The sequence below is a fragment of the Neoarius graeffei genome, chromosome 19, assembly GCF_027579695.1.
Source record: "Neoarius graeffei isolate fNeoGra1 chromosome 19, fNeoGra1.pri, whole genome shotgun sequence".
Taxonomy (NCBI): Eukaryota; Metazoa; Chordata; class Actinopteri; order Siluriformes; family Ariidae; genus Neoarius; species Neoarius graeffei.
In genome coordinates this window covers 63,385,644-63,410,907 of record NC_083587.1, presented here as the reverse complement: position 1 = coordinate 63,410,907, position 25,264 = coordinate 63,385,644, and the positions used below count along the sequence as shown (strand labels likewise).

At 40.1% G+C, this 25,264-nt stretch overlaps 1 protein-coding gene across 3 annotated transcripts; it reads left to right on the top strand.

Moving 5' to 3' along the window:
* The first annotated feature begins 11,689 nt into the window (after positions 1-11,689).
* Positions 11,690-24,909, top strand: rpz5 (rapunzel 5). Of its 3 annotated transcripts, none has more exons than XM_060900400.1 (3): positions 11,690-11,772; positions 21,897-21,966; positions 22,141-24,909. In XM_060900400.1, the coding sequence occupies exon 3, from the start codon at positions 22,168-22,170 to the stop codon at positions 23,341-23,343; it is 1,176 nt and encodes a 391-aa protein (XP_060756383.1). In that variant the 5' UTR covers positions 11,690-11,772; positions 21,897-21,966; positions 22,141-22,167; the 3' UTR covers positions 23,344-24,909. The 3 variants fall into 3 exon arrangements, with proteins under 3 accessions (XP_060756383.1, XP_060756381.1, XP_060756382.1); XM_060900399.1 differs by lacking the exon at positions 11,690-11,772 and adding an exon at positions 15,356-15,484; XM_060900398.1 differs by lacking the exons at positions 21,897-21,966; positions 22,141-24,909 and adding an exon at positions 13,410-15,061.
* The last annotated feature ends 355 nt before the right edge of the window (positions 24,910-25,264 follow it).

The following is a 25,264-nucleotide window of genomic DNA, read 5'->3' as shown; positions in this document are numbered from 1 at the left end:
TGATCAAATATTCTTGCATTATAGCTTGTAACCAAGATAATCACAAGATTTACATTTTTTAAAAATTTATAGTAAAAAAAAAAAACCTCACCGACAAAAAATTATACAATTAATTTTTTATTAAATAATGGATAACAAATACCAAATTATGTTTCATTTGGTATACTGTAGACCTTGTCAAATTTTTAGCCATACTTGCTTTTTAAGCATAAGAAATTTAATCAGGTTAAAAGCTAAAGAGAGAACTGTCAAACAGTGGCCTAAAGAAACTTTACTGGCTTTGCAAATTGCACAAATTCAATCACGTTATAAGGCAATGTGAAGAGTGTCACAGAATAGAGTAGTCAAGACCACCTAAACTGAGACTAAGTTATGACCAAGACCAGAGTGCACTGACACCAAGACAAGACCAAGACTTTGAAGGGTTGAGGTCACGTCAAGACCAAGACCAAGGCAGGACGAGACCGAGTCAAAACCAGAACCAGACCAGTGGGTGTGAAGCAGGTGGGGGAGGCGTGATAGTTGTTAACAGGAAGAAAATTTTCAACTTAGCAACGAGTCATGTTACTGGTCGCATTGGAAGCAGGGAGTTTTACATCAAATCACAGTAACAATGTTAAAGGTAGTACGCCATTCAGAGTTTTCAAATGTAGGTCATAAAAAGAATTTTCCCCAACACCCAATTATTTTTGCTTACTGGCCCGAAAGCTACTGAATTCGAATCACAGACTTCCAATTTTATTAGGTTTTTTTAATAGAACAATTAATGAATTTAGAACCACGTGACCCTAAATTCTCAGCTATTTTTTCCTGCTTCACCATGACCCAATTCAAGATACTACGTCATGTATCACGTGGTGGGCTTTCTCCGTTCGCGCAAGGCATTGTGGGATACAAATTTGAAACAGGAGAGAAAAATGGAGGATGTGAGTGTGCAAATGAAACATGAAAGGTTGACTACAGTAACAGAAAGTGAGAAGAAAAGACATTACATTGCAAAGGAAAGGAAATGCAGGACCAAACTAATAAATATCGGCGGTCAGCAAGCACCTCAGTGTGATCAGCTGGTCGTTTAGCGACAAAATGATGTGTCAGTGCACGGTCAAAGGTAAACCTGTGTATGGGGACTTGAGACTTGGACTCGAGTCGACTCGAGTCACTGTTTTCATGACTTGTGACTTGACTTGACAAAACATGAAAATACTTGAGACTTGACTCGGACTTGGAAGTTTAAGACTCGGGAATTGACTTGACTTGACACACGATGACTTGAGTGACTTGAGTTAGAGCCCTGCACTCCCGCGGGAGTCCCGCGGGACTCGCGGGACCCGCCGCAAAGCAGTGCGGCGCGGGACAAATTTTGAAAGCTCATTGCGGGCGCGGGCGGGACCGGAAGTGCACATATGCGCACGCGGGTGGGAGCGGGAGTGCACAAATGCGGCGCGGGCGGGAGCCGTGATAAGCTGCAGTCCCGCTAACTAAAAACGTGTTTGAAATAAAATTTATAAATTATTAATTTATATCTATCATATATAATTTGTGCTGGATATTTTATTTGGCATTAATAAAAACATTTTAAGATGCCTAAATTTGCAGAGAGAGTCAGATTGCCAGATTGAGTGAGGAATGGCATCTTAAATTTGCCATTGATCACCCTAACGGGAAATCCTTTGATCACTCTAATGACTCGCAGTTCACATCCAGCCTCCAGTGACCCACACTAGCATGATGCCTCAATGACACCTTAGATGAGCTGGTCATCAGAATTCTGATTCTGATTCTGATTCAGGAGAGGATAAATATCTCTCATTCGTTTCTCGATTCTTTTCCTCTTCCGTGTTTGAGATCTCTGATCATGGCAGAAGAGCAGAGCTCCTTTACTGAATCTCACAGTGCTTCAAAAGTAAGTGCTGCTTTAAAAAGAGGTACATTTACCGTTAAAAAGTCAAGAGTCCTGAAATCGGACATTTGGAAGTCGTTCTCACTCGTGTACGACGCGGATGGAAATCAGCTGCCCTTTGCTTGCTGTGATAAGTAGGCTAGGACTGTGTTTTGTTATAACATTTATATATGCTATGCTTATAGGGTATTCTATAGGATATTCTAGTTAGAAATGCTTAACAAATGTAAACTGGGTTAGCCTAATGTTTTGTATGGCTGAACAATAAATATACCAAATTTCCACTTGGAATTACGTGCTCGCCTGTCTTTTATTATTATTATTATTATTATTATTATTAGTGCTGTAAAAAATGTCGCGTTATTATCGCGTTAACTTGACTCAATTTTAACGGCGATAATTTTTTTTATTGCGAGATTAATGCTCTGTGACATGATGTAGGTTTTTCATTAGCTTTTGAAACTAGTAGAGATGGGATTTATGGCTCTTTGATGGGATCCGCATCTTTGTGATCCGTTCTTTGAAAAGAGCCGTTCAAAAGACTGGCTCATTTGGCTCTTTTTAAATATTTATTCAGTTTTAAGAAGACAGCGTCTGTAAACTCAATGCTATCCCAGAAATCCTTCCTGTAATATGCAAATTTGGCCGCCTCTGATTGGACAGCGCGACGCATCAACAGGCAGAAAAAGTGTAAAAGTACGAAATGTGTTAAGTGAGATGAAACAGTAAAGATCAGACTGAATGCAATATTTATCAACGAACAACTTAAAGTTAATATAATAGTGTACTTTATATTATAATCAAGCATGTCAAGCCTACCGTCACTGTGTAACCTGTCTCTCTGAGAGCTGTAGACTAACTCAAGTAGGAAATCACTTCACTGACTGAACTGGAGGAAAAGCGAAGTTCACTTCTCTTGTTAGCTCTGCTTTGCAATAAAAAAAAAACAACCCATTTGGTACAAAGCAAGCCCATTCACTTTTTTTATGCTAATCAGAGAATTGCGATGGTTTCTCATGTGATAAAAATGTGTGATTCGCGATTAAATATTTTAATTGCTTGACAGCACTAATTATTATTATTAGAGACTCTACATGCTGAATTCAGAAACAAGGTAAATAATAACAAACGTGAACGTGAGCTGTAGATATTTATGCTCAAATCCATCTAAGTAGGGGGCGGGGCACCATCACGCTGTGTCAAGACAAGAACTTTCCTGAGAAATAACGCGAACGTCTGCATCATGCGGGATTTGCGGGCGGGGGCGGGAGCGGGACAAAATATGGCGGGCGGGCGGGCGGGCGGGCGGGCGGGAGCGGGACAAAATATGGCGGGCGGGAGCGGGACAAAATATGGCGGGTGCGGGCGGGAGCGGGACTGAAAATCATAATTTTTTTGTGGGCGCGGGCGGGAGCGGGACTGAAAATCATAATTCTTTGCGGGCGCGGGCGGGAACGTGACTGCACAATGCGGGCGCGGGCGGGAGCGGGACTGAAAAATCCGACCCGCGCAGACCTCTACTTGGGACTTACTTGGGACTTGAAGGTTAAGACTTGAGACTTACTTGAGACTTGCACATGTGTGACTTGGTCCCATCTCTGCCCTACTATGCACACACGGACTTCCTCTGTCTGCTTGACTGCATGAAGCAAGTGATTTTATGCAAATGATTTGCTAGGGAATCCCCTCAAATTAAATAACTTCCCAGCCACAGAATGGCCTGATATTTTGTGAGATATTACAGAAATAAACATACATCACAATGACCACATTTCAGAGGGAACTAAATTTCACTGATTTTATGAAATCAAAAGGCCATCTCGCTTTAACAAATAAATCAGACAATGCACAGGCAATTTAGTGAAATCCCCACAGTTGTGGTCTTGCTTGGTCTTGAAATAAAATCCTGAGTCCTTGACATCCAAGACCAAAACAAAACCAAGTAAAAATGCGGTCGATTCAAAAACAAGACCAAGCCCTTCAAAAAGTGGTCTTGAGACCGATCACAACACGACCACAGAGTTTAAAAAAAAAAAATCAATCAATAAAATCAATTAATTTTCAAACGTAACAAATTAGTTCAGTCCTAATGTGTGTGCACATGTATGTTCATGCACGAGTAGCAATGTGGACTCTCAAAGGCATGTGCCGTGCAAATCTATTTGCTGTATTTCTTGCACATGATGTTTTATATCCCTTTTTTTTTTTACAGCTGGGGTCATAATTATAACCAGGGCTGTGGATTTTGAGCAGCACTCAAAACATGAATAAAAGACCTGAAACTAGCCTTTTCTCAGTTCGTGCAGGGAACCAGAGGGAAACAAGGTCACTGTGTTTCCGCAAAACTATGCGGAACAAGTTCACTGTGTTTTTATTGTCTCTGTCTGCAGTATCTTTGCCAATTCCAGACATTATCCACTCTGTAATCCCTCTGTCCCTCTCCCCATCTTTACAATATTACTTAGAGCATCAATGATTCTGTACATCGTCGTTATACTGCCACACTTACACATTCCCTTTGCTTGCCAATGCTTACGTTTGCAATTTTTTTTAGATTAATTCAATTATTGGCAGCAATGGTCTAGTTTTAACTACTTTTGCTACCATTAATTATATATTTTTTACTTTATTATTTAACAAAATCACACAGGGTTTTCATAAAATGTGAAACATCACACACAAGCTGGGTCATCTCAACTATGGAGCATTTTAAACAGTAGAGAGATTACCAAAATTCACATATTTAAAAAAAAAATCCAACAATACACTGAATTATGTTGTCATTTCCAAAACAGAAACAGTGAACTGATTTTTCCAGATGTGTTCAAGGTTGAATTTGGCTAAGTTGGTATTTTTCTCAAGCATAACTGTGATTTTTCCGATGTGATTGAAGCATAATGAGTTTGTCCAGACAAGATGTTTGAACAGATAAAATTCATGATAATTGGTTTCATTGAGGCGGCATGGTGGTGTAGAGGTTAGCACTGTGGTCTCACAGCAAGAAGGACCTGGATTCAAGCCCAGCAGCCGGTGAGGGCCTTTCTGTGCGGAGTTTGCATGTTCTCCCTGTGTCTGCGTGGGTTTCCTCTGGGTGCTCCGGTTTCCCCCACAGTCCAAAGACATGCAGGTTAGGTTAATTGGTGGCTCTAAATTGACCGTAGGTGTGAATGTGAGTGTGAGTGATCGTTTGTCTCTGTGTCAGCCCTGTGATAACCTGGCAACTTGTCCAGGGCGACTCTCGCCTCTCACCCATAGTCAACTGGGATAGGCTCCAGCTTGCCTGCGCCCCTGTAGAACAGGATAAGCAGCTACAGTAGGTGGATGGTTTCATTGACTTTTTTGTAGCCTGTTTATATTTGACCAGCCATAGGACATGATTGGGCTTGAATATAAGTCAATGCAGAATGAAAAATTCTCACTCTTACTTACACACACACACACACACACACACACACACACACACACACACATGAAGTTATTACCTAGGTTACAAGAATCGTGGTTTTTATGCCAAGCTAGGCTAGTTTTGGAACAAGGATGCAGGTAACAGTTTTCTGAACTACTTTAAACATACACCGTCACAGTACAGCAAAGTTCCATACTTAAGAGAATATGGTAATGCATTGACCTGATTGTTGATGGTTTTTGTGACTGTATGACTTCCATGTACCGCCACAGGGAACCTGATCATAAGTGCAAGACATATCTCATAAACTTTTAACCACTGGACAACAAAATTTGTATCTTTATTTATTTACATAAGCTAGATGGGGTTTTTATCCTGCGCTTATTTTTAATTTGCTTTTTAAAAAACAAAGTGGCATTATTTACTAACACATTATCAATTACACTCATCAGGAGCTCTTTACATATGTGTGTGTGTGTGTGTGTGTGTGTGTGTGTGTGTGTGTGTGTGTATAAAAAAGTGACACACCTCCGAAGGTGGTTGAGAATGACCAAGCTAAGATCCTGTGGGACTTCCAGATACAGACAGACAAACTGGTAATGGCTAACCAACTGGATATGGTAGTGGAGGACAAACAGGAGATCAAGGCTGTGGTGATAGATATGGCAATACCAAGTGATAACATCAGGGAAAAGGAACTTGAGAAGCTCAAGAAGTATCAAGGGCTAAAAAAGAAGAGCTAGAAAAGATGTGGAAGATGAAGACAACAGTGGTCCCCTTGGTGATTAGAAGCCCTTGGTGCAGTGACCCCCAAACTAGGAAAGTGGCTCCAACAGATCCCAGGAACAACATCTGAGATCTCTGTCCAGAAAAGCACAGTCCTAGGAACAGCTAAGATACTGCACAGGACCCTCAATCTCCCAGGCCTCTGAGGGAAAAAATACCCAAAGGAAGGGGCGAGCGGAGGAATATATATATATATATATATATATATATATATATATATATATATATATATATATATATATATATATATATATATATATATAAAACTTCACAAACAGCCTCAAGAATTGTTGTGTTTCATTGCTGATGTTCCAAGCTGTATTAGTCTTCTGTATAACAGTTTGTTTTTAATAAATCTTGCCTGTTTTCTGTTATTTTGGAATCTGGTTTTATTTACCAAGTCTGTTTGTTCATCGCCTGACCCTCTCTTGCCTTTTATCTGTTTGCCTGCCATTTTGAAAAGCTTACAATCTGGTAAACATGAGTGTGTAAGTCTGGGGGAAAGCACAAAACCATGTAATAGGTGAAACTGACTTTAGTACCTTGTTCCTCTTTGGCATGTTTCTGAACCAGAGGAAGCTGTAAAAAATCACATCTGTCGTTAAATCAGTATTTCTTTGGGGTCTGTGGGGTTTGCGCACCTCTTCCTCTGAACTGCCATGAGCCATTTTCTGATTCAGAGGCCGGAAACAGCTGCACATCACTGTGTCTGTTTATAAATTAACAAGTTTCCAGGATGTAAGTCCAGTTTCAGCTAAAAGTACATGAACATAATTTCCTTTAGAAGACTTTTTATGGTTCAGTCTCATTTAGTAATGGTTTACCATGCAGCCTCACACAAAATCACAAGAATCACATTGTCAGGATTGATTTATTCTCCCAGAGTCATGTCATGCTTTTTTGTTGTTGGTCCTACTGTGTTGGGAGTAGTCAACATCCAGTCTGGGGATATGTAGGTTAAAACTAAAATGCGATTTATAATGTAAGTTTATTAGTCAACTGATCAATAGGCATGTTTGTTTCTGTTAAGTGATGCTATGTGATGAAAGCTGGATTTTCTCTCTCTTTCAGAAAGGTAGCATTTCCATTTGCTCCTTGTGTCATGCCATGTGACTTAGATGTAAAAAATGTGTTTCCATTTCAATTTTGCAAAATATTGCTTTCTCTACTCATCTGAAAAACCACCTCATGTGAGTGTAAAAACTTTTTTTTTTTGCAATATTTGAGTTTTATTTCAAAAATCACACATTTTCATGATTTGTTTTTTAATTCACAATTGCGAATTAATGGGTTCATGGAAACATGGCTAATGACAGGCTGGTGTGATGGAGTTACTGTTACCACCTTAAAGTTAGATTATTTTCCCAACAGCATCTCCTGAAGTGAGTTAATTCCTATTATTATACAGCAATTTGCCACAGCTAACCAGTGTTTTATTTATTAAACAATAACATATCATACTTTTTTTGTCTGTTTACAGTTACGTTTAATGTCCCGGAACACAACTGATGCATAAAACAAGTTAGTTCCTGTTATCACTTTTTCTTATAGTAGCTATAAACAGTCTTTCCCAAACCAGCTTCTTTTTCTCTCTCGATTCATGTTATTAAGACAAAATTTCAAGCTTGTAAATTAAAGTAACAAAAGTGATAAACCTTTAATCCTGTAGAGTCAGAACCCTGACTGTCATTGAGTATAACACTACAGATGCCATAGATGTTAAATAAAACAGCAAACATCACCATATCAACTATTACACATTTTCTAATGAACATCAGTCGTACATTTCAAACCACTGTGAAAAGCGAAGATAATATAACGAGACCGTCAATGACGGCGTAGCTCAGTCCGGCCCCATCTAATCCAGAAGGAACGATCTAAAGTGGGCCACCTTGCGCAATAAATGTTGCAAGCTATATACACTATATACAAGTTATATATAGAAGCTATATACACCCTAGGAATACTGACCAATTTGCCAGAAAGAATCCAAAACAGCGAGGAATTGAAGTTATTTTTGTTGAACTGCTCATAAAGGCTTAATTAGTCCATAACTTCATTAATAATTGTAATTAAGCAAATCTGGGTAGAAGTTATATGCACCCTCGATACCCCTACCTTCATGCCAGAAAGAATCAAAATCGGTGAAGAATTGAGGGAGAAGTGATTTGTGTGGAAACTGCTCATTAGGGCTTAATTACTCCATATCTTCATTATTAATTGCAATTATACAAATTTGGCTAGAAGCTATATGCACCCCAGACAGACCTACCTTCCTGTCAAAAAGAATACAAATCGGTGAAGAGCTGAGAGATAAGTAGTGATTTTCATGAAATGTGGACACCGCCGAACAGGGTAGCACATGATGGCATAAACTCATCACCTGTTGGCCGGATGAGCTAATAACAAGTACGGTCTTGTGTTTTGCATTTACATTATTGTCAGAGCTGCTCATCTCATCTCATCTCATTATCTCTAGCCGCTTTATCCTTCTACAGGGTCGCAGGCAAGCTGGAGCCTATCCCAGCTGACTATGGGCGAAAGGCGGGGTACACCCTGGACAAGTCGCCAGGTCATCACAGGGCTGACACATAGACACAGACAACCATTCACACTCACATTCACACCTACGGTCAATTTAGAGTCACCAGTTAACCTAACCTGCATGTCTTTGGATTGTGGGGGAAACCAGAGCACCCAGAGGAAACCCACGCAGACACGGGGAGAACATGCAAACTCCACACAGAAAGGCCCTCGCCGGCCATGGGGCTCGAACCCAGACCTTCTTGCTGTGAGGCGACAGCGCTAACCACTACACCATCGTGCCGCCCTGTCAGAGCTGCTGTTCTAGAAAATTAACTAACATCTTCTGGCCAATCAGAATTGATTGTTCAACAGCATTGTGGTATAAATCCCAGCATTTTACCTTTCAACTATTCTATTGCATTTTTTTTAAATTGAGGCTATGCTATGAGAAAAAAACACTAATGGTTCCTCAGAAAATTTATTTCATACATGAAAATGAAAGAAAGGGCAAAGCTGGAGCTACATACTTATTCTCTGGAACAAGGTTAGCTACAGTTTAAAAAAAAGAAAAGAAACAAAAGAAAAACCTCAGTTCCCCTGATGTGACGTCGGAGTACTTATGATAAATTATCTCCCAGACAAGACAAACTTGTCTGATATATAAATTTCCTGAAGCTAATTCTCTAATGACACATACAAAATGATTCATGTGAGACCTCTCCAGGTCTCAGTCTGCAGTCAGATACACTGTAGTCTAGATATACACTATGACTTATTCCACATAATCCAAAAAAAAAAAAAAAAACCCCACCCTAAGTGCACAGTCATGACTTGCTTATCTGTAACCAAAAATTGCACTATATTTTATCTGAAGCTTCAACAGAAATTAAAAAGTCATGGATAATGTATTTAAGTGAAAGAGGGCTTGAGGTCAAGTGCTGGATGCTGTTTGTGGTCAATAGATGGAGCATCAGCAACTTTAACATTTAGTACTGATATAGTCCCTTTATTGAAGCTTTATTAAAATACCAGAAACGTTTTTCCATTATTAATTATTTACCTTTTTACCTTCGTTTCTGTAGTGCTGTGGTCCAGTGGTGTAGATTTTTACCTAATTATAGTACTTAAGGAAATATCTTGCCTGTTAGATCTCATGCACAAATGAGCTAAATTGTTTTTTAATGGTGGTGTTATACACAACCCACAGAATACCAAAGAAAACTGGGCTCCAATGCAGACACACAACACACTCGCCTGTCTGGCTCACCTTGCTAATCTGGTAACAATTAGAGTAATGGCTTTTCCATTGTATGGATTTAATAAAGATGGACACTGCTGATGAAGCTATTCTATAAAACCTGCTCTCAGACCAAAGCTTTTTTTTTTTGCACTGTTATTTTTTAATTAAAAAAACATTGTGCTTGCATAATACTGTGTACTGCGGCTGCTTGGCATATATGACCTGATAATTTTTTACTTTCACGGTGATTTAAAAGTGTAAATAAGATAAAAGTCTAGTCTTTGCTGGAGAATCTGGTTTAAAGCTGCAGGAGCCAGAGAAAACCAATCAGGGTGTCCGTCCATAGGACCATCCATACGTTCTCCACCTAGGCTTGTAGTACTCGAGTCCGACTTGTGCCCTAATTTTAAGGACTCATGACTTGACTTGGACTTGAGCACTGATGACTCGGACTTGGACTCGGACTTGTGCATTAACTGCATTCAGACTCGTAAATTGGAGACGAGGACTCAGATTTTTTCTTAATTTTTTTGTAACATGCCATAATAATTTGACATATTTATATTTCCATTAATTTTTATACTAATTTTGTGCAAGAGAATGTACATTCACCTGTTCACACGTCATGTTCAGGAACAAACTAACGTTAATGGCACTAAAATGCCTGGAGAGAACGCCCCTAGGATTGTCCGCTTTGCTTATATAGACTTCACATGCAGTGGGAAAAAATGCACTGCTATGCGTTCCATATGTAGAAGAACTATCAAGGAGACGACGGGGACAACCTCGAACTTCAATCGTCATTTGGTAAGACTCCACCCAGAGAAGGAAGTGACACGCTATGTTCATTGCTCTGTTGATAGTGGGTGGGGCTTGCTGAGCGATGAACAAGCTTTTTATCTGTAGCCGATTAACTAAAATGGGGCAGTCAAGCAGTAATGCGAGTCCAACACAGTAACAAAGATGGTTTCACATAAAGGCAGCAACAGCCACTGACAAATGGTATGGTTGGAATCTTGTTTTCGGACTCAACTCAGACTCGACTCGGATCAATAGTAGACTTGACTGGGACTTGACTCTAAATTTTCTTTAATGACTTGGACTTGACTCAGACTTGAACACTGGGGACTTGAGACTGGACTCAGACTCGAGGTTGAGTGACCTGACTACAACATTGTCTCCACCCATCATGCCACATACCATTATGGTGCTGTGAGAGCGTTCTTGCGCATCAGCCTCTATCAGGTTAGCATAGTGCGAGATCTCGCAGTGACATGACAAGCAACATGCTAACACATTATCTGGCTACTGCTATAGAGATTGGATCTCTATAGTCCACCAAAGTCTTTTTTTTTACTTTTCCTTTTAATTCAGTAGCGCCTCTTGCAAAGTGGGTCACACGAAGAGCACAAAGGCTCCCGGTCAGCCTGCCTGACGCAGGCCGCTTGGGAAAACAGAGGAGCCTTTCACTGCATTGTCGAGCAGTCTGAATCAAAATGTGTAAAAGCCCAAGGACAGCGTTCATTCCACATTGCTTTGTTTTCTCATGCATAGAAGTTTCTATATTACCACAAGTTTTTCTTATTTTTTTCTAAGTAGTTTGTAATACTAAAAAATTGGCATACCTGCTATTATCCTAGGAACTTTTTGTGTCATTTTTTTATGAGCTGGTGTCGTCCCAGACCATTTGAAATGATAAAAGGGGCAATGTTTACAGGATGTTCCCCATCCCTCTCAGAGTGGGCTCCTCGGAATGCTCACATCCTAGGAGATGGAGCACATTCAAAGGGGGAGTGTCACAAGGGAGCGAAGCTATAAATTCACGTCGAGCCACGGAGGCTGCAGCTCTTCAGCACAGCTAGGCTTCACAGGAACACTACAGAGGGCACCTCTGCACATTTTCACCGACTAACTGTAAGCCTTTTTCTCCTCTCAGCCTTTGTTGATTTCTTTTTTTCTTCTTCTTTTAATGCTTCTTTGCTTTGCTTTGTTTTGCTTCTTCTTTTGTGCTTTTATTTACTCAGCTATTTTGAGCACACAAAAGAAAGTTCAGTAAACACTGGCATGAAAAAAAGAGACATGGAAAAACCAAAATTATCTTTGTACCTGGATTTTATTAGCTAATTCCTGGCTTATAATAGATAAGAAAAAGGTTCCTTTGAGGCAGTGTGAGATGGCTGGATCTTGTGCTTCAGTAAATATTGTCCTGAATAAGACTTTATCTGCAGTATCAGTGGAGCAGGATTAGTAACCAAGGATGTGCTTTTGAGAGAGAGAGAGAGAGAGAGAGAGAGAGAAAGACTTTGACTTACAAAAAAGATCAAAGGGAATTTTGCAATAATAATAATAATAATAATAATCATCATCATCATCATCATCTTGATGCTGACCATTTATTTTTGATTCTCTGAAATTAGGATTTTATCACGTGTTAATTTAGATATGGATTACAATTGTAATTAGAAAAACATACTCTTTCAATATTATAGATATTGTTCAAAGGGAAAATGAAAAGTCTGATTTTAAATGCATTTTAAATAACTGCTTTTTTGAGGCAAATTGAGTCATGAGTGTTGAGTCACAAATGGATTCTTCTAAATGGAACTTCAAAATTATGACTGTTAGAGACACTCATAGTCATGTATAGGCTACAGTTTAATTTTACTTAGCCTCAATGTGAAATATTACAGAGAAATTGTTCTTGCTTGTACGTACTAAGCGAGCTGGTTGCACTTTATTTGTATTAACCAAAGATCAGATTTTGTCTTAATTTGCATGTTGCATAATCTTATTTTTGGTTCCAGTGGTTTGGGTGGTTAATCCAAATCCTGTGTTGTATGTACATTGCTGAACAAGTGGAATGGCTACACATTTTCTCAGCTCTGGGTGTGCCTTTTTTGCTGTAGTATACGCAGGGTCTTGGGAAATGAGATATATGTGTGAGCTCATCTCCCCCGTGTAATGAAACTGCCCAGAAATACTCTGAAATGTTCAACAGCTCAGCCATTTAAACATCTTTCCAGGCAAACGCATGTTGAAAACAGATGTTTTATACTTTCTCCCCAGTGCTGGAATTACCCCCATTATTGTTTGGCATCATTTCACAACTCTTCTCATCATTTGAGACATGCTCATGATTTACCTATGTTCCAATGTTTGTTTTAAAAGGTGGTAAACTTTCAGCATGTTTGTTCTCATTCAGTCCTGAGAGACACCTGATCCTTTACAAGCCTCGCAATCAGAAGGTGTGGTGTATTATGACTCTGGGCATGTCTGCACATGTCCAGAATTGAACTTTCCCACATGTTTTTGGCTTTGGCTTCTGAGGAAACTGAAAAAATCGACTCCAAAACTGACTGTACAGTAATACACCAATGCTTGTTTGATCATCCTGTGATCAAAATGTCGTGATTTTGTCTCAGGTTACCTCAAAAATTCATGTTGGTGAAATAAATGTGACCTTTACTGGTGGCTGCATTGATTCTGGCATTGATTTTGATATCATTTGGCTAAGAGAGGGTTTTTAAATGACTTATCTTGCTATGTTACAGAGAAAGCACTTGCCTCCCTTAAAGGATTAAGACAGGACCTCTTTCCCGGCATCCACTATGAGTCGTGTGGAAGAATGGGTTCTGGAGAACAAGGACAAGATTGAAAAGGGAGTGGAGATCATGAGCCAAGGCTGTGAGATCCTGGCAGCCACTGTAGGCCAGTTTCATCCCATCCTGGAGGCAGTTTTTGTGGCCTCAGCTGAGCTCCTTAGCAACCCAGAGGGCAAAGAGGCTAAGTATCTTGCTGAGCAGTTTGAAAGGGTCAACCAGAAGTTGGAAGGGATCCAGGATGAGATTGAAAAAATAGCTCTGGAGCTGCAGAGAACATCATTGAACAAGCAAAATTTTGACCGCGAGGTACAGATGATCAGTCAGTATGAAAAGTTTCAAGAGTTTGTCACGGCCAAACCAAAGTTCAAGGAGAAGAAGATGGAGAAGTTTCTTAGCCACTTTGAAAACACGGATCGTGATGTGAATCTCGATGGCTTGTACAACGCCCTCACTGGAGAGAACACCTCTGGAGATGCAATGCTGGACACGATACTGGTCACTGAGCAACGGAGCAGGAGGGCAGTGGAGGAATTCTGCGCTCAACTGAAGAAGTTGTTCGTTATTGGGATCATAGCAGTGATGGGCTACACTGCACTAAAAGACGGCACTGTTGGACAGGATATGGTGAAGAAATGGCAAGACCGCATGGAGGATGTGGAGAAGCGCATGAAGGCAGTTGTGGATGAATGTGTGAACAACTTTCCTGCACAAGCCAAGATGGATGTAGAACACAAGCTCCTGGAGAAGCAGAGCCATGTTGACCCGGAGTTTACTAAATTCATACTGGATGCCCTTGCCAAGAAATACGACTGGGTCTCCTGGTCAGTTAGGGTCTTTAATCATGGTGGCATTTTTTTCTGGAATTGGCTGGCTGGCAAACGGTACCATGGAAGTGGAGGAGGTCTCAATTATTTTGACCTTTTGACCAAAAACAAAATAAGGATTGTGGTGTCTTTCACTGTGGACCCTAAACCACTCAACAAGGCCCAGATAAAGGATCAAATCGAGAAAGAGAGGATGAAAGGTGACATGATATCTGTGGCTGAGTCTCTGTGCAAGAGTTTTCCCAGCTGCCTTGTGCATGCTGTCAGTCGCTATAAGAGAGTGGAGGAAGCCAATAATTTTGACCCTGAGTGCTATTATTATGCGGTTCACAAAAGGGCACACATTTGCATCCACTCAGAATAGTGAAATTTTGACCAACCTAAAAATATCGATTGCAATCAGTCTTATATACTTTTTTCAGTTTCTTTGGTCTTAACACTACACAGTGCAATATGATGCCAAGTGTGCCAGGGCGTCCAGTTCCTTTGTCTTTTCTTTTTTGGCTTCTTGTTCTCAGTAAACTGTACCGTAAAACTGCATATATGCATATATGATACTTTATATGGAGATGTATGAATTTAGTCGGCCATGTTTAATGAAGATACTTATGCTTATACAATTGCTATGTGTCTGAACTCTTTTGTATTCTGTCAATCACAGTAGTGTGGTTATAAACATCATTTGTACCATATGCTGTTGAATATGCTGGTAGACTCGTTATTAATGATTAACTGAACCATCTGGTCAAGTACATCTATTAAAATATATTCAAACTATTGTCTAGGTAACTGTTGATTTATTAACCCATGCTGGCTCTTTTATACGGGTTCATATCATTCAGCCAAAACAACAAACAAACAAAAAACAAATTTTTTAAAAACATTATCCTGAAAATCTTTCAGCCTCTACAGTCCCAAAAGGGCTTTTTTGTTTGTTTGTTTGTTTGTTTAAATCTTGTGGGAACAAGTGGTTATCTTGTTTCCACAAGCTATTAAAACATTCTTAAACTGTGCCTCTGAAAACAGATTCAACATAGTGTCAACCTCAGGAAGGGTTAAAAAGTCCAAGGATTTAAATCTTGTTTCTTGTGAACATGGGTGTGTCTCTTCACATTCAGCTGGAAAGAGAAACAAACGGGAAAGAAGTCGGGTTTAAACGCAGCTCTCTCTCTCTGTTTTTTATTCTCCTGCGATTTAAAGGTGAGTTTTTTGGTCATACAACAAATAATAAACGTCAGACATTCATTATATCATTGCAGCAAAGACTATAAAATAAGGCGCTTGAGTAAAGCCAGAGAGTTTGCTGAAGGACGGAAGTTCAGCAGCTCTGAGGGTGTTGCTCTTAAGTTTTTCCCGATTTTTTTTTTAAACATAAATTAAGCTTCTTTCGACTTCATGATGCATTTGTCGATTTGAACAAAACTTTACTCGATCATACAACGAGTCATGGTCAAAATCATGTTAATATCTTGAAGGGATTCCTTGTAAGCAGCTTTGTTTGGTCTTCATCCAACCAGGAAGTAAATTCATTTCAGGAAACTTCTCCGCGCGCGCCTTCATACTTCATGATTATAAGCGCGAGCCTTTCTGTTTACCAAGCTTCATATATAATGTATATAATCTGCACACTTCATAAAACTATATGCTGTATACCTTACTCATCTAACAATAGCCTGTTTGGGTTATATTTACTAACTTTTGTGCCGGCACATAACTTGCTTTAAGCCTAAAACTGTACATTAGACATTACTGAACTACATATATATTCATCCTTGGCTGTTTCCTTATTGAAATATATGCACTATATACAGTATACTCAGCTATATGCATCATACTTTCTTGTTTATCTGCATTTTTGCTTTACTGACCTTTATACATTATAGCTTTGTACATTAGTGTCTTAAAGCTATACTTGAGTGCGCTCAATGAATAATACAGTGTGTTATAGCTAATTATTCTATCCACATTCACTGGATATGAGCAATCGCGCGCTCTGATTGGCTATTCTACTACTAGGATATCAGCTCATACACTGTGAGTCAAGAAAAACAAAATGGCAGCGCGTGTTGCTGAACCAACCAAGGACAAAATAAAAACTACTCTAAAACAAAACCCTAAGATACAAAAAAATCCCCCAAACAAAATATGGAATGAAAGTATTTGATAACTCATCATTTTTTTTTTTACTTTTCAAGAATTACAGCATTTTCCACAAATTGCTCCTGTCTTTTCGCCAGTTTGTTTACATTCTTCATCTTTTAAGCATTAAAATTTGTTGAATTATTATTATTATTATTATTATTATGGGCGGCACGGTGGTGTAGTGGTTAGCGCTGTCGCCTCACAGCAAGAAGGTCCTGGGTTCGAGCCCCGGGGCCGGCAAGGGCCTTTCTGTGCGGAGTTTGCATGTTCTCCCCGTGTCCGCGTGGGTTTCCTCCGGGTGCTCCGGTTTCCCCCACAGTCCAAAGACATGCAGGTTAGGTTAACTGGTGACTCTAAATTGACCATAGGTGTGAATGTGAGTGTGAATGGTTGTCTGTGTCTATGTGTCAGCCCTGTGATGACCTGGCGACTTGTCCAGGGTGTACCCCGCCTTTCGCCCGTAGTCAGCTGGGATAGGCTCCAGCTCGCCTGCGACCCTGTAGAAGGATAAAGCGGCTAGAGATAATGAGATGAGATTATTATTATTATTATTATTATTATTATTTAGACTGGTTCAAAAGTTTGAAAATTACAGAACTGACATTTCCAAGGAAGAATTAAATGTCTAAAGCTGTTCTATACCTTGGCAAGACGGCACTTTTTACAAAAAAAACCCACTAAAGTCAATTTGTGCAGCTATCGATAGGTTTTTAAGAAGTCCACCTAAGCAGAAATTATTTTATCAGATGTCTTGTATCTTCTTCTTTTGGCTGCTCCTGATTAGGGGTTGCCACAGCAGATCTTTCGTCTCCATTGCTCCCTGTCTTCCACATCCTTCTCTACCACACCTGCCACTTTCATGTCCTCTCTCACCACATCCATGTATCTCCTCTTTGGCCTTTCTCGTTTTCGTGTGCCTGGCAGCTCCATCCTCAACATTCTCCTTCCAACATGCTCTGCATCTCTTCTCAGGATGTGCCCATATCATCTCAGCCTCATCTCTCTTAGCTTAATTCCCAAGCTCTCCACATGTGCTGTCCCTCTGATGTGCTTGTTCCTTATCCTGTCCAACCTCATCACTCCCATCGCAAACCTCATCCTCAACTCCGCCACCTTCAACTTTGCCTCCTGTCTCTTCGTTAAGGGTACGGTCTCCAATCCATACATCATAGCTGGTCTCACTACTGTCTTATGTCTTACCTTTCACTTTTGTTGGGACTTTCCTGTCACGAATGACTCCCGAAATCCTTCTCCAACTGCTCCACCCTGCCTGCACTCTCTTTCTCACCTCACTATCGCAGCCTTCATTTTCCTGCACGGTTGACCCCAGGTACTTGAATTCACCAACTTTTTTTACGTCTACTCCTTGCATCTTCACTACACTCTCATCCCCATTCTCATTGATGCACATGTATTCTGTTTTGCTGCTGCTCACCTTCGTTCCAATACATACCTCCATCTCTCCAAACCCAACTCAACCTCCTTTCTACTTTCACCACATATCACAATATCATCCGCAAACATCATGTTCCATGGTGACTCTTGCCTCACTTCGTCCGTCAAGCTATCCATCACTATGGCAAACAAGAAAGGACTCAAAGCAGATCCTTGATGAAGTCCCACCTTCACCTTGAACCATTCAGTCGTTCCAACCTCACTGCTGTTTCACTGTTCTCATACATGTTTTGCACCACTCTGATATACTTCTCATTCACTCCACACTTTTTCATACAATACCGTAACTCATCTCTCAGCACTCTATCATATGCCTTCTCCAGGTCTACAAACACACAATGTAGCTTTCTCTGGCCTTCCCTGTACTTCTCCATTAACATTTCTTAAAGCAAAAATTGCATCCGACGTGATGATCTTTGGCATAAACCTGTACTGATGTTCACAGATTGCTACCTCTCTTCTCAGTCTCGCCTCCAATACCCTTTCCCATAACCTCATGGTGTGGCTCATCAATTTTATCCCTCTGTAATTACTGCAGCTCTGTACATCTCCCTTATTCTTGTACACTGGGACTAGCACACTCTCCATTCATTTGGCATTTTCTCATTCTCTAGGATCTTATTCAACAATCTCATTAGGAACTCCACATCAGATGTCTTGTATAAAGGTTTTATTTATCAAATTTGCAAAAAATAATGTTCTATTTCTCAAAATCCAGTGAATGTGGATAGAATAAAGCAGTTATTCCACTCAATCTCGTCGTACATAGCTTATAGCCAACTCAGTGCTGCACAACTCTCAGCTCTCAGCTCATTTACGACTCGATTTCAAGGAATAATTGTTAAATAGCTGTACACTGTGAGAAATAGGGGTTCAGTAGGAGCCCATTTCTGTTCCCCAAGGTACAGTTTACACTAACGTATCCCTTAGGGCTCGTTATCGGTTCTCATGGTAACTGTGTAACTTTTTATGGCCACAAAGGTACATAGGTTTCAAAGCAGTATATAGATAGTACAAATAAGTACCTTAAAGGGTACTGCTACAGTGACAAACCGGTGTACCCCTAAAGTTACAGTAATGTACTTTATTTTCTCAGATTGTATATGTTATACTTTAAATGCTGTATATTTTACTTAGCTTGATGCATTTACATTAATTAGTGACAAACACCTTATAGTTTTATGCATCATACTTTATTGAATTTTATGCTATATAGGGGGGCGTCATGGTGATGTAGTGGTTAGCGCTGTCGCCTCACAGCAAGAAGGTCCGGGTTCATGCCCCGTGGCCGGCGAGGGCCTTTCTGTGCGGAGTTTGCATGTTCTCCCCGTGTCCGCGTGGGTTTCCTCCGGGTGCTCCGGTTTCCCCCACAGTCCAAAGACATGCAGGTTAGGTTAACTGGTGACTCTAAATTGAGCGTAGGTGTGAATGTGAGTGTGAATGGTTGTCTGTGTCTATGTGTCAGCCCTGTGATGACCTGGCGACTTGTCCAGGGTGTACCCCGCCTTTCGCCCGTAGTCAGCTGGGATAGGCTCCAGCTTGCCTGCGACCCTGTAGAACAGGATAAAGCGGCTAGAGATAATGAGATGAGATGAATGAGATGCTATATAGGTATGTGTGTGATATCTTCTGGAAAATATATGGAGGAATTATTGGAATTATTCATTTCGCTATATCTGGTCTGTCTTTAATAAGATGATCAAAACTTCATGGCTCAATCTCAATAAGTCCAGTTGCTTAACATACACTATATTGAGCTCTATGCGTTAGTTAGTTTTAGTTGAGATTTATAAATTGATTTATTCAGTATGTATATATGTAGGTGTACTGTATGTATAACCTCACTCAGTTTTATGTTTTATAGCTGTATAGTTAATAACCATATCTGTCCCTGTTGCACCTTACTGCTTACCACTCCTAAAGTCTGAAACTCTTTGACATAGCTGTATCATGTAAATCTAAGCATAACTGTTCTAAACGATGGAACCTTTTCCAAATATTTTTTCCTGTTGTAATTCTGTACAAAGGAAATATACTGGAATGCTACGCTAAGGGTCAGCTATTACTGTGAAAATGTTTGTGTCACATTCTCTGAATATTTACCTGTCAGTTGTTTATCATGCCCACTTTTCAGTTTCTTGCTCTGTGGAAATTCCTATATCCGGGCAAGAACATCCACAGAAGTCTCTATACTGCAAAATAATGATTTTAGACCTCAGATTTAAGAAGTCTAAAACCTCAGCCACTATCTGATATGTTAACACTGCATTAGTGGTGTGTTTTATTGCAATTCCTGATCCTCTCAAGTGCTGCAGTAACCCGAGGGAGGGGGTGGGATGGGATGAGGCTGTCTGTAATGCTATGTCTAATCTGTTCTAGTGCTTTCTGGTACAGAAAAAAAAGTGTAAGAACATTTTCAGTTGGAAAACACAGCATGTTTTTAGTTAATCATTAAGGAAATCGGTGGAATATTCTTTGCAAGCTCATTAATCAAACAGATTTTATATTTTTTTTAGGTTTAGTGAGGGTTTAGACTAATCACAAAATTTGAAATGTGAGATTTATATACAACCATCTTTAACAAAGTTACACTGAAATGTAAACTCTTGTTGCATAACAAACACATTGATAATCGACATAAGTGCAAGGTGTAAAAATATAATTATCCTTTTTCAACATCAGAAAGTCCTGCACATACTTAAATATAATCTTACAAAAAGGCTCAAACTACTACTCGAACACATTAATAAGACATGAAGAGGCATGCTGCTGTAGGAATATAATCAACAATGGAGTGGTGTGATGAAATAGAGTAGTTCCTATTATCGCTTGTGTTATAGTCGTTCCCTCCCTTTCATAAAGTTAGTAAGTTTCTCATGTTACTGAGAAGACTTTGCTGAGGAAGAAAACTTATAGTTCTAAATCTGATTGTTGTACTGGAGACTCCTTCCATAAATGGTCACTAAATGTCTCCTCAAGTAAAGCTTTACCATATCAATGATTTATATGCTTTCGACATTAAAAAATATATATTATTAACCTTAGATTGTTACCCTTAGAACAAGTGCATTAACATAACTGACATGACTGTCGGTGCTGTTCTTACAGAAAATAAACCAGAATCAGAATCCACTACTGATCAGTGCTGTGGTATAATTTGGATCAGATACATTAAATACATTTTTGCTAGTTCATACATTCACAGAAGACAAGGGATATGGAAAGCACTGAAATTCTGTTCAGAGTGTAATTCAGTGTGCATGTGGCTGGGAGGGAGTAAACACCAAGTAAACTGGCAAGTAGTTTCATCAAAGTGTAAGTGACAGCCTCGTTTTTCTTTTGTCTGGTTTCCATAGAAACTGTCAGGGCTGCTTTGGAAAATGTGCTCCTGCTCAGCGAGTTGAACTACCTTATTAACCGTTTATCCGCCCATGATGGCACTTGCACACACTGGAAACGGAGGATACCCTAAATTCTAACTGGTTTATGGATATTATGAAGATATCATGTTTCTGTTTCTTTGTAGCCACATCTCATTTGTAGTTTCGAATTTAATTATACTGTCATTACTTAGCCTGTGTTCGTGAGATCTTTTGAATGATTGTCTGTGGAAAAACGCCAGTGCACAAAGTCCACAAATATTGCTGATATTGCTTTTTTTTTTTAAATGTGCTTATGTGAAGTTAAAGGTCCGTGTTTTAATCTGCAGGCCTTTGGAGGTGGGCAGAGTCCTGAGTTAGGATCCATTTATTCCTCCACTGTCAAGTTGCCCTGTTATGTAGACCTTTTGGTTATAGATTTTGTTTGTTTGTTTGTTTTAATGGTGAATGATGAAGGCAACACAGTTTAGATGTCAATTTGTCATTGGTTTGTGGCCTATGGAGAGTTTTTCTCCCTCAGTGTGACTTCCTGGCATATTGTTGGCTCATTAACTCACAGGGTGGGACGTTACCGAGCAGTTTATGCTCTAATAGCTGAGCTGACTCGCTTTTCTTTCTTTCTTTCTCTCGCACAGTGATCTTACCTTTTTCCACTTGGGCACAGCAAAAAGGCTGAAAAACATCCCACAACCAAGGATTTGCTGTGTAAGTTCTCTATTTACTACCTTCTGGCTTGAAAAATGATGCTTAGCCAGACAATTACAATATGATATCCTCAAATATTTCATATTTTGATCTTTTCCACTGGGGTAGTCATTGATTTGTATTAGCAGTGTGATCATTTGTAACTTGAACTTTATGCTTTCTTTTTGCACACAGCTTGATTTTAAAAGATAGTTTTTAAAAATGGCAGAAAGCCTGCAGACACTTATTGCATCCAAGAAGGATGTGGTGGAAAATGTGATGGAAATATTTGAGCAGGGAGCAGAGGTGTTGGCCAGCATCGTTGGAGATCTGTTCCCCGTCTTCTCCATCGCTGCTCCCATTGTGAAGTTGGCACTAGATAATGTGGAAAGCAAAGAAGCAGTATACATGAAGGAACAGTTTCAGAAGGTCCGTGAGCGTCTGGAGATTGTATCAGAGGAGATCCAGCGCATAAATGATGAGGTGAGAAAAAGCGGCATGGACGCAGCTTATTTCTCAGTGGAGGAAAATATAACCAACCAGTTTCGCAAGTACATGGACATCCTCAATGCCAAGCCAAAGTTTCGAGATGCCAAGAAGAAACAGTTCCTGGAGCACTTTAGCAAGTCTGGAGGAGACAAAAACTTGCATACACTTTACAGTGCTGTGACAGGAGATAACTTCTCAGGAGAGTCTGTACTGGAGATCACTCTCAACTATGAACAAAAGAGCCGACGGGTGGTGGAGGACTTCTGTGCCAGACTGAAGCAGTTGTTCTGTATAGGTCTTATCGCTTTGATGGGACACACGACTCTGAAAGGTGGTGATGATGAAGAGCAGCTGCTCAAAGATTGGGCAGAGAAGATGAAGGTGGTCCAGTCAAAAATGAATGGTGTCATTGAAGACTGTATCAACAGCTTCCCAAGTCAGGCTGAGCTCGATATCAAGTCCCTGGTGAGGAACCACAGGGACAAAAGCAACCAGCAGCTAGCCAACATGATCATTGAGAACTTGAAAAAGAAGTATGACTGGGTGAGCTGGTCAGTCCGTGTCTTTAACTCACCCAAGGGCTTGTTCATCAGCAAGAAGGACTTCCACTGTGCCACAGGAAAGAGCAGGTTTCAGGTGCCTTCACCAGATGATAATTTGAATGTCGTGGTATCCTATAGTGCCTCTCCTGAACCTATAGACAAAGCTCAGATCCAGCAGTTGGTCAATGACCAGAAGAAAGTCACAGTTCCAGGGATTGCAGAGCTTGTCTTTGAGAAGAACCCTAAGTATGTGGTCCATGCTGTCAAGACGTCATGTAAAGAAATGGCTTACTTCTGGAGCTTTCAGGATGAGTTTCACTTCTTTCAGATATTCAAGAACTTTTACTTGTTTGTTCATTCTTCTTAAGACACAGACCACAGTTAAGAAGCACAAACATGGGACAAATTTCTAGTCGAGTCTAAACATCTTTATTTACCATAAAATTCCTGACCAAAATGTTAAGCCACTAACCATGTTCTCTTTTAATGCTGAAGATTTTTGAATGCTGTATACCTGAACACAGATTCTTTGAACATCAATTTTTGTCACTTATAAACACTGTAAAGTGCCTTTTCACTTGTATCTCAGTTTTAGCTTTGGATAATTCAATTATTCCACGAAATCACGTCGTACATGAGCTGAGAGCCGATGAGGCACGTAGCACCGAGTTGGCTATAAGCCGTATACGACGAGATTGAGTGGAATAATTGTTTTATTCTATCCACATTCACTGGATTTTAAGGAATAGAGCATTTTTTATTTTTTGCAAATTCGATAAATAAAAACTTTATACAAAACGTCTAACAAAATCATTTCTGCTTAGAATGTAAACAAACCGGTGAACTGACAGTAGCAATTTGTGAAAAATGCTATTATAATAAGTCTTGAAAAATAAAGACGTTCTTACCATGAAATACTTTCATTCCATATTTTGTTGTTTGGGGGTAGGTTTGTATTTCTGGGGGTTTTGTTTTTAAGTAGAGTTTTTATTTCATCTTCGGTTGGTTCAGTAACACGCTCCGCCATTTTGTAGTTCTTCTTTAGGATTTTATTGGTGGTTGGCAAACCAACTTAAAGGTGCATTACTGCCACTGACTTGGCTGGAGTGTGTAACAGGAGATATTTTTTGGGGAGGAACTATATTAGCTATTTCTGTTTCTTTGAAATACTTGATGATAAAGTGATTTATTTTTTTCACGGTCCAGATCCTGCGCTCTTATTGGCTGGCGAGCGGATCCGTATCCTACGGTACGGACCCCAGTTACGGACCTCTGGCGACACAAGAAGAAGAAACATAGTAGCATTTTTTGTCAACGTTTATCTTTTTTTATAAGATTTATTTATAAGATTATCAAAAATCTTATACATTTTTGCCAGCATTTCTCAGGAGAATAGCATTAATTTTACAGCATGGATAGCAATAACGACAGTCTTCACAGCGAAAGTGAGTTTTACTACCCTGAGGAAGACAAAATAAAATAAAACATTTCAGGAGAAAGCTAAAAACCTCAAACTTGATAACGCCAAGCAAAAACATGGCTGAATCCTGAATGACTCCTATTTGTATAAATAGGGGACTACAGTACATAGGTGGCAAAATGTAGTTTTTTTTTCCTGCCATGGAAGTGCACTTGTATACCGAGGAGGAAGCCATTTGCATTACAGCCGTGAATGAGGATTCAAAATGGCGGCTGGGCTCGGCTCGGTTTTCCCTTTCGGGCGCTCTCGTTTTCTGTTAGAATTTGGTAAAGAAAAAAAATATTATTTATTAGCTTGGCGGCACGGTGGTGTAGTGGTTAGCGCTGTCGCCTCACAGCAAGAAGGTCCTGGGTTCGAACCCCGGGTCCGGCGAGGGCCTTTCTGTGTGGAGTTTGCATGTTCTCCCCGTGTCCGCGTGGGTTTCCTCCGGGTGCTCCGGTTTCCCCCACAGTCCAAAGACATGCAGGTTAGGTTAACTGGTGACTCTAAATTGACCGTAGGTGTGAATGTGAGTGTGAATGGTTGTCTGTGTCTATGTGTCAGCCCTGTGATGACCTGGCGACTTGTCCAGGGTGTACCCCGCCTTTCGCCCGTAGTCAGCTGGGATAGGCTCCAGCTTGCCTGCGACCCTGTAGAAGGATAAAGCGGCTAGAGATAATGAGATGAATGAGATTTATTAGCTTAAGGTCGGTCCATATGGTGAAATACCGTGACCTTGGCCTTGAATACTGACCTCGGCCCAGAGGGCCTCTCTCAGTACTTTTAAGACCTTAGTCAAGGTATTTCACCATACGGACCTCCCAGCTGG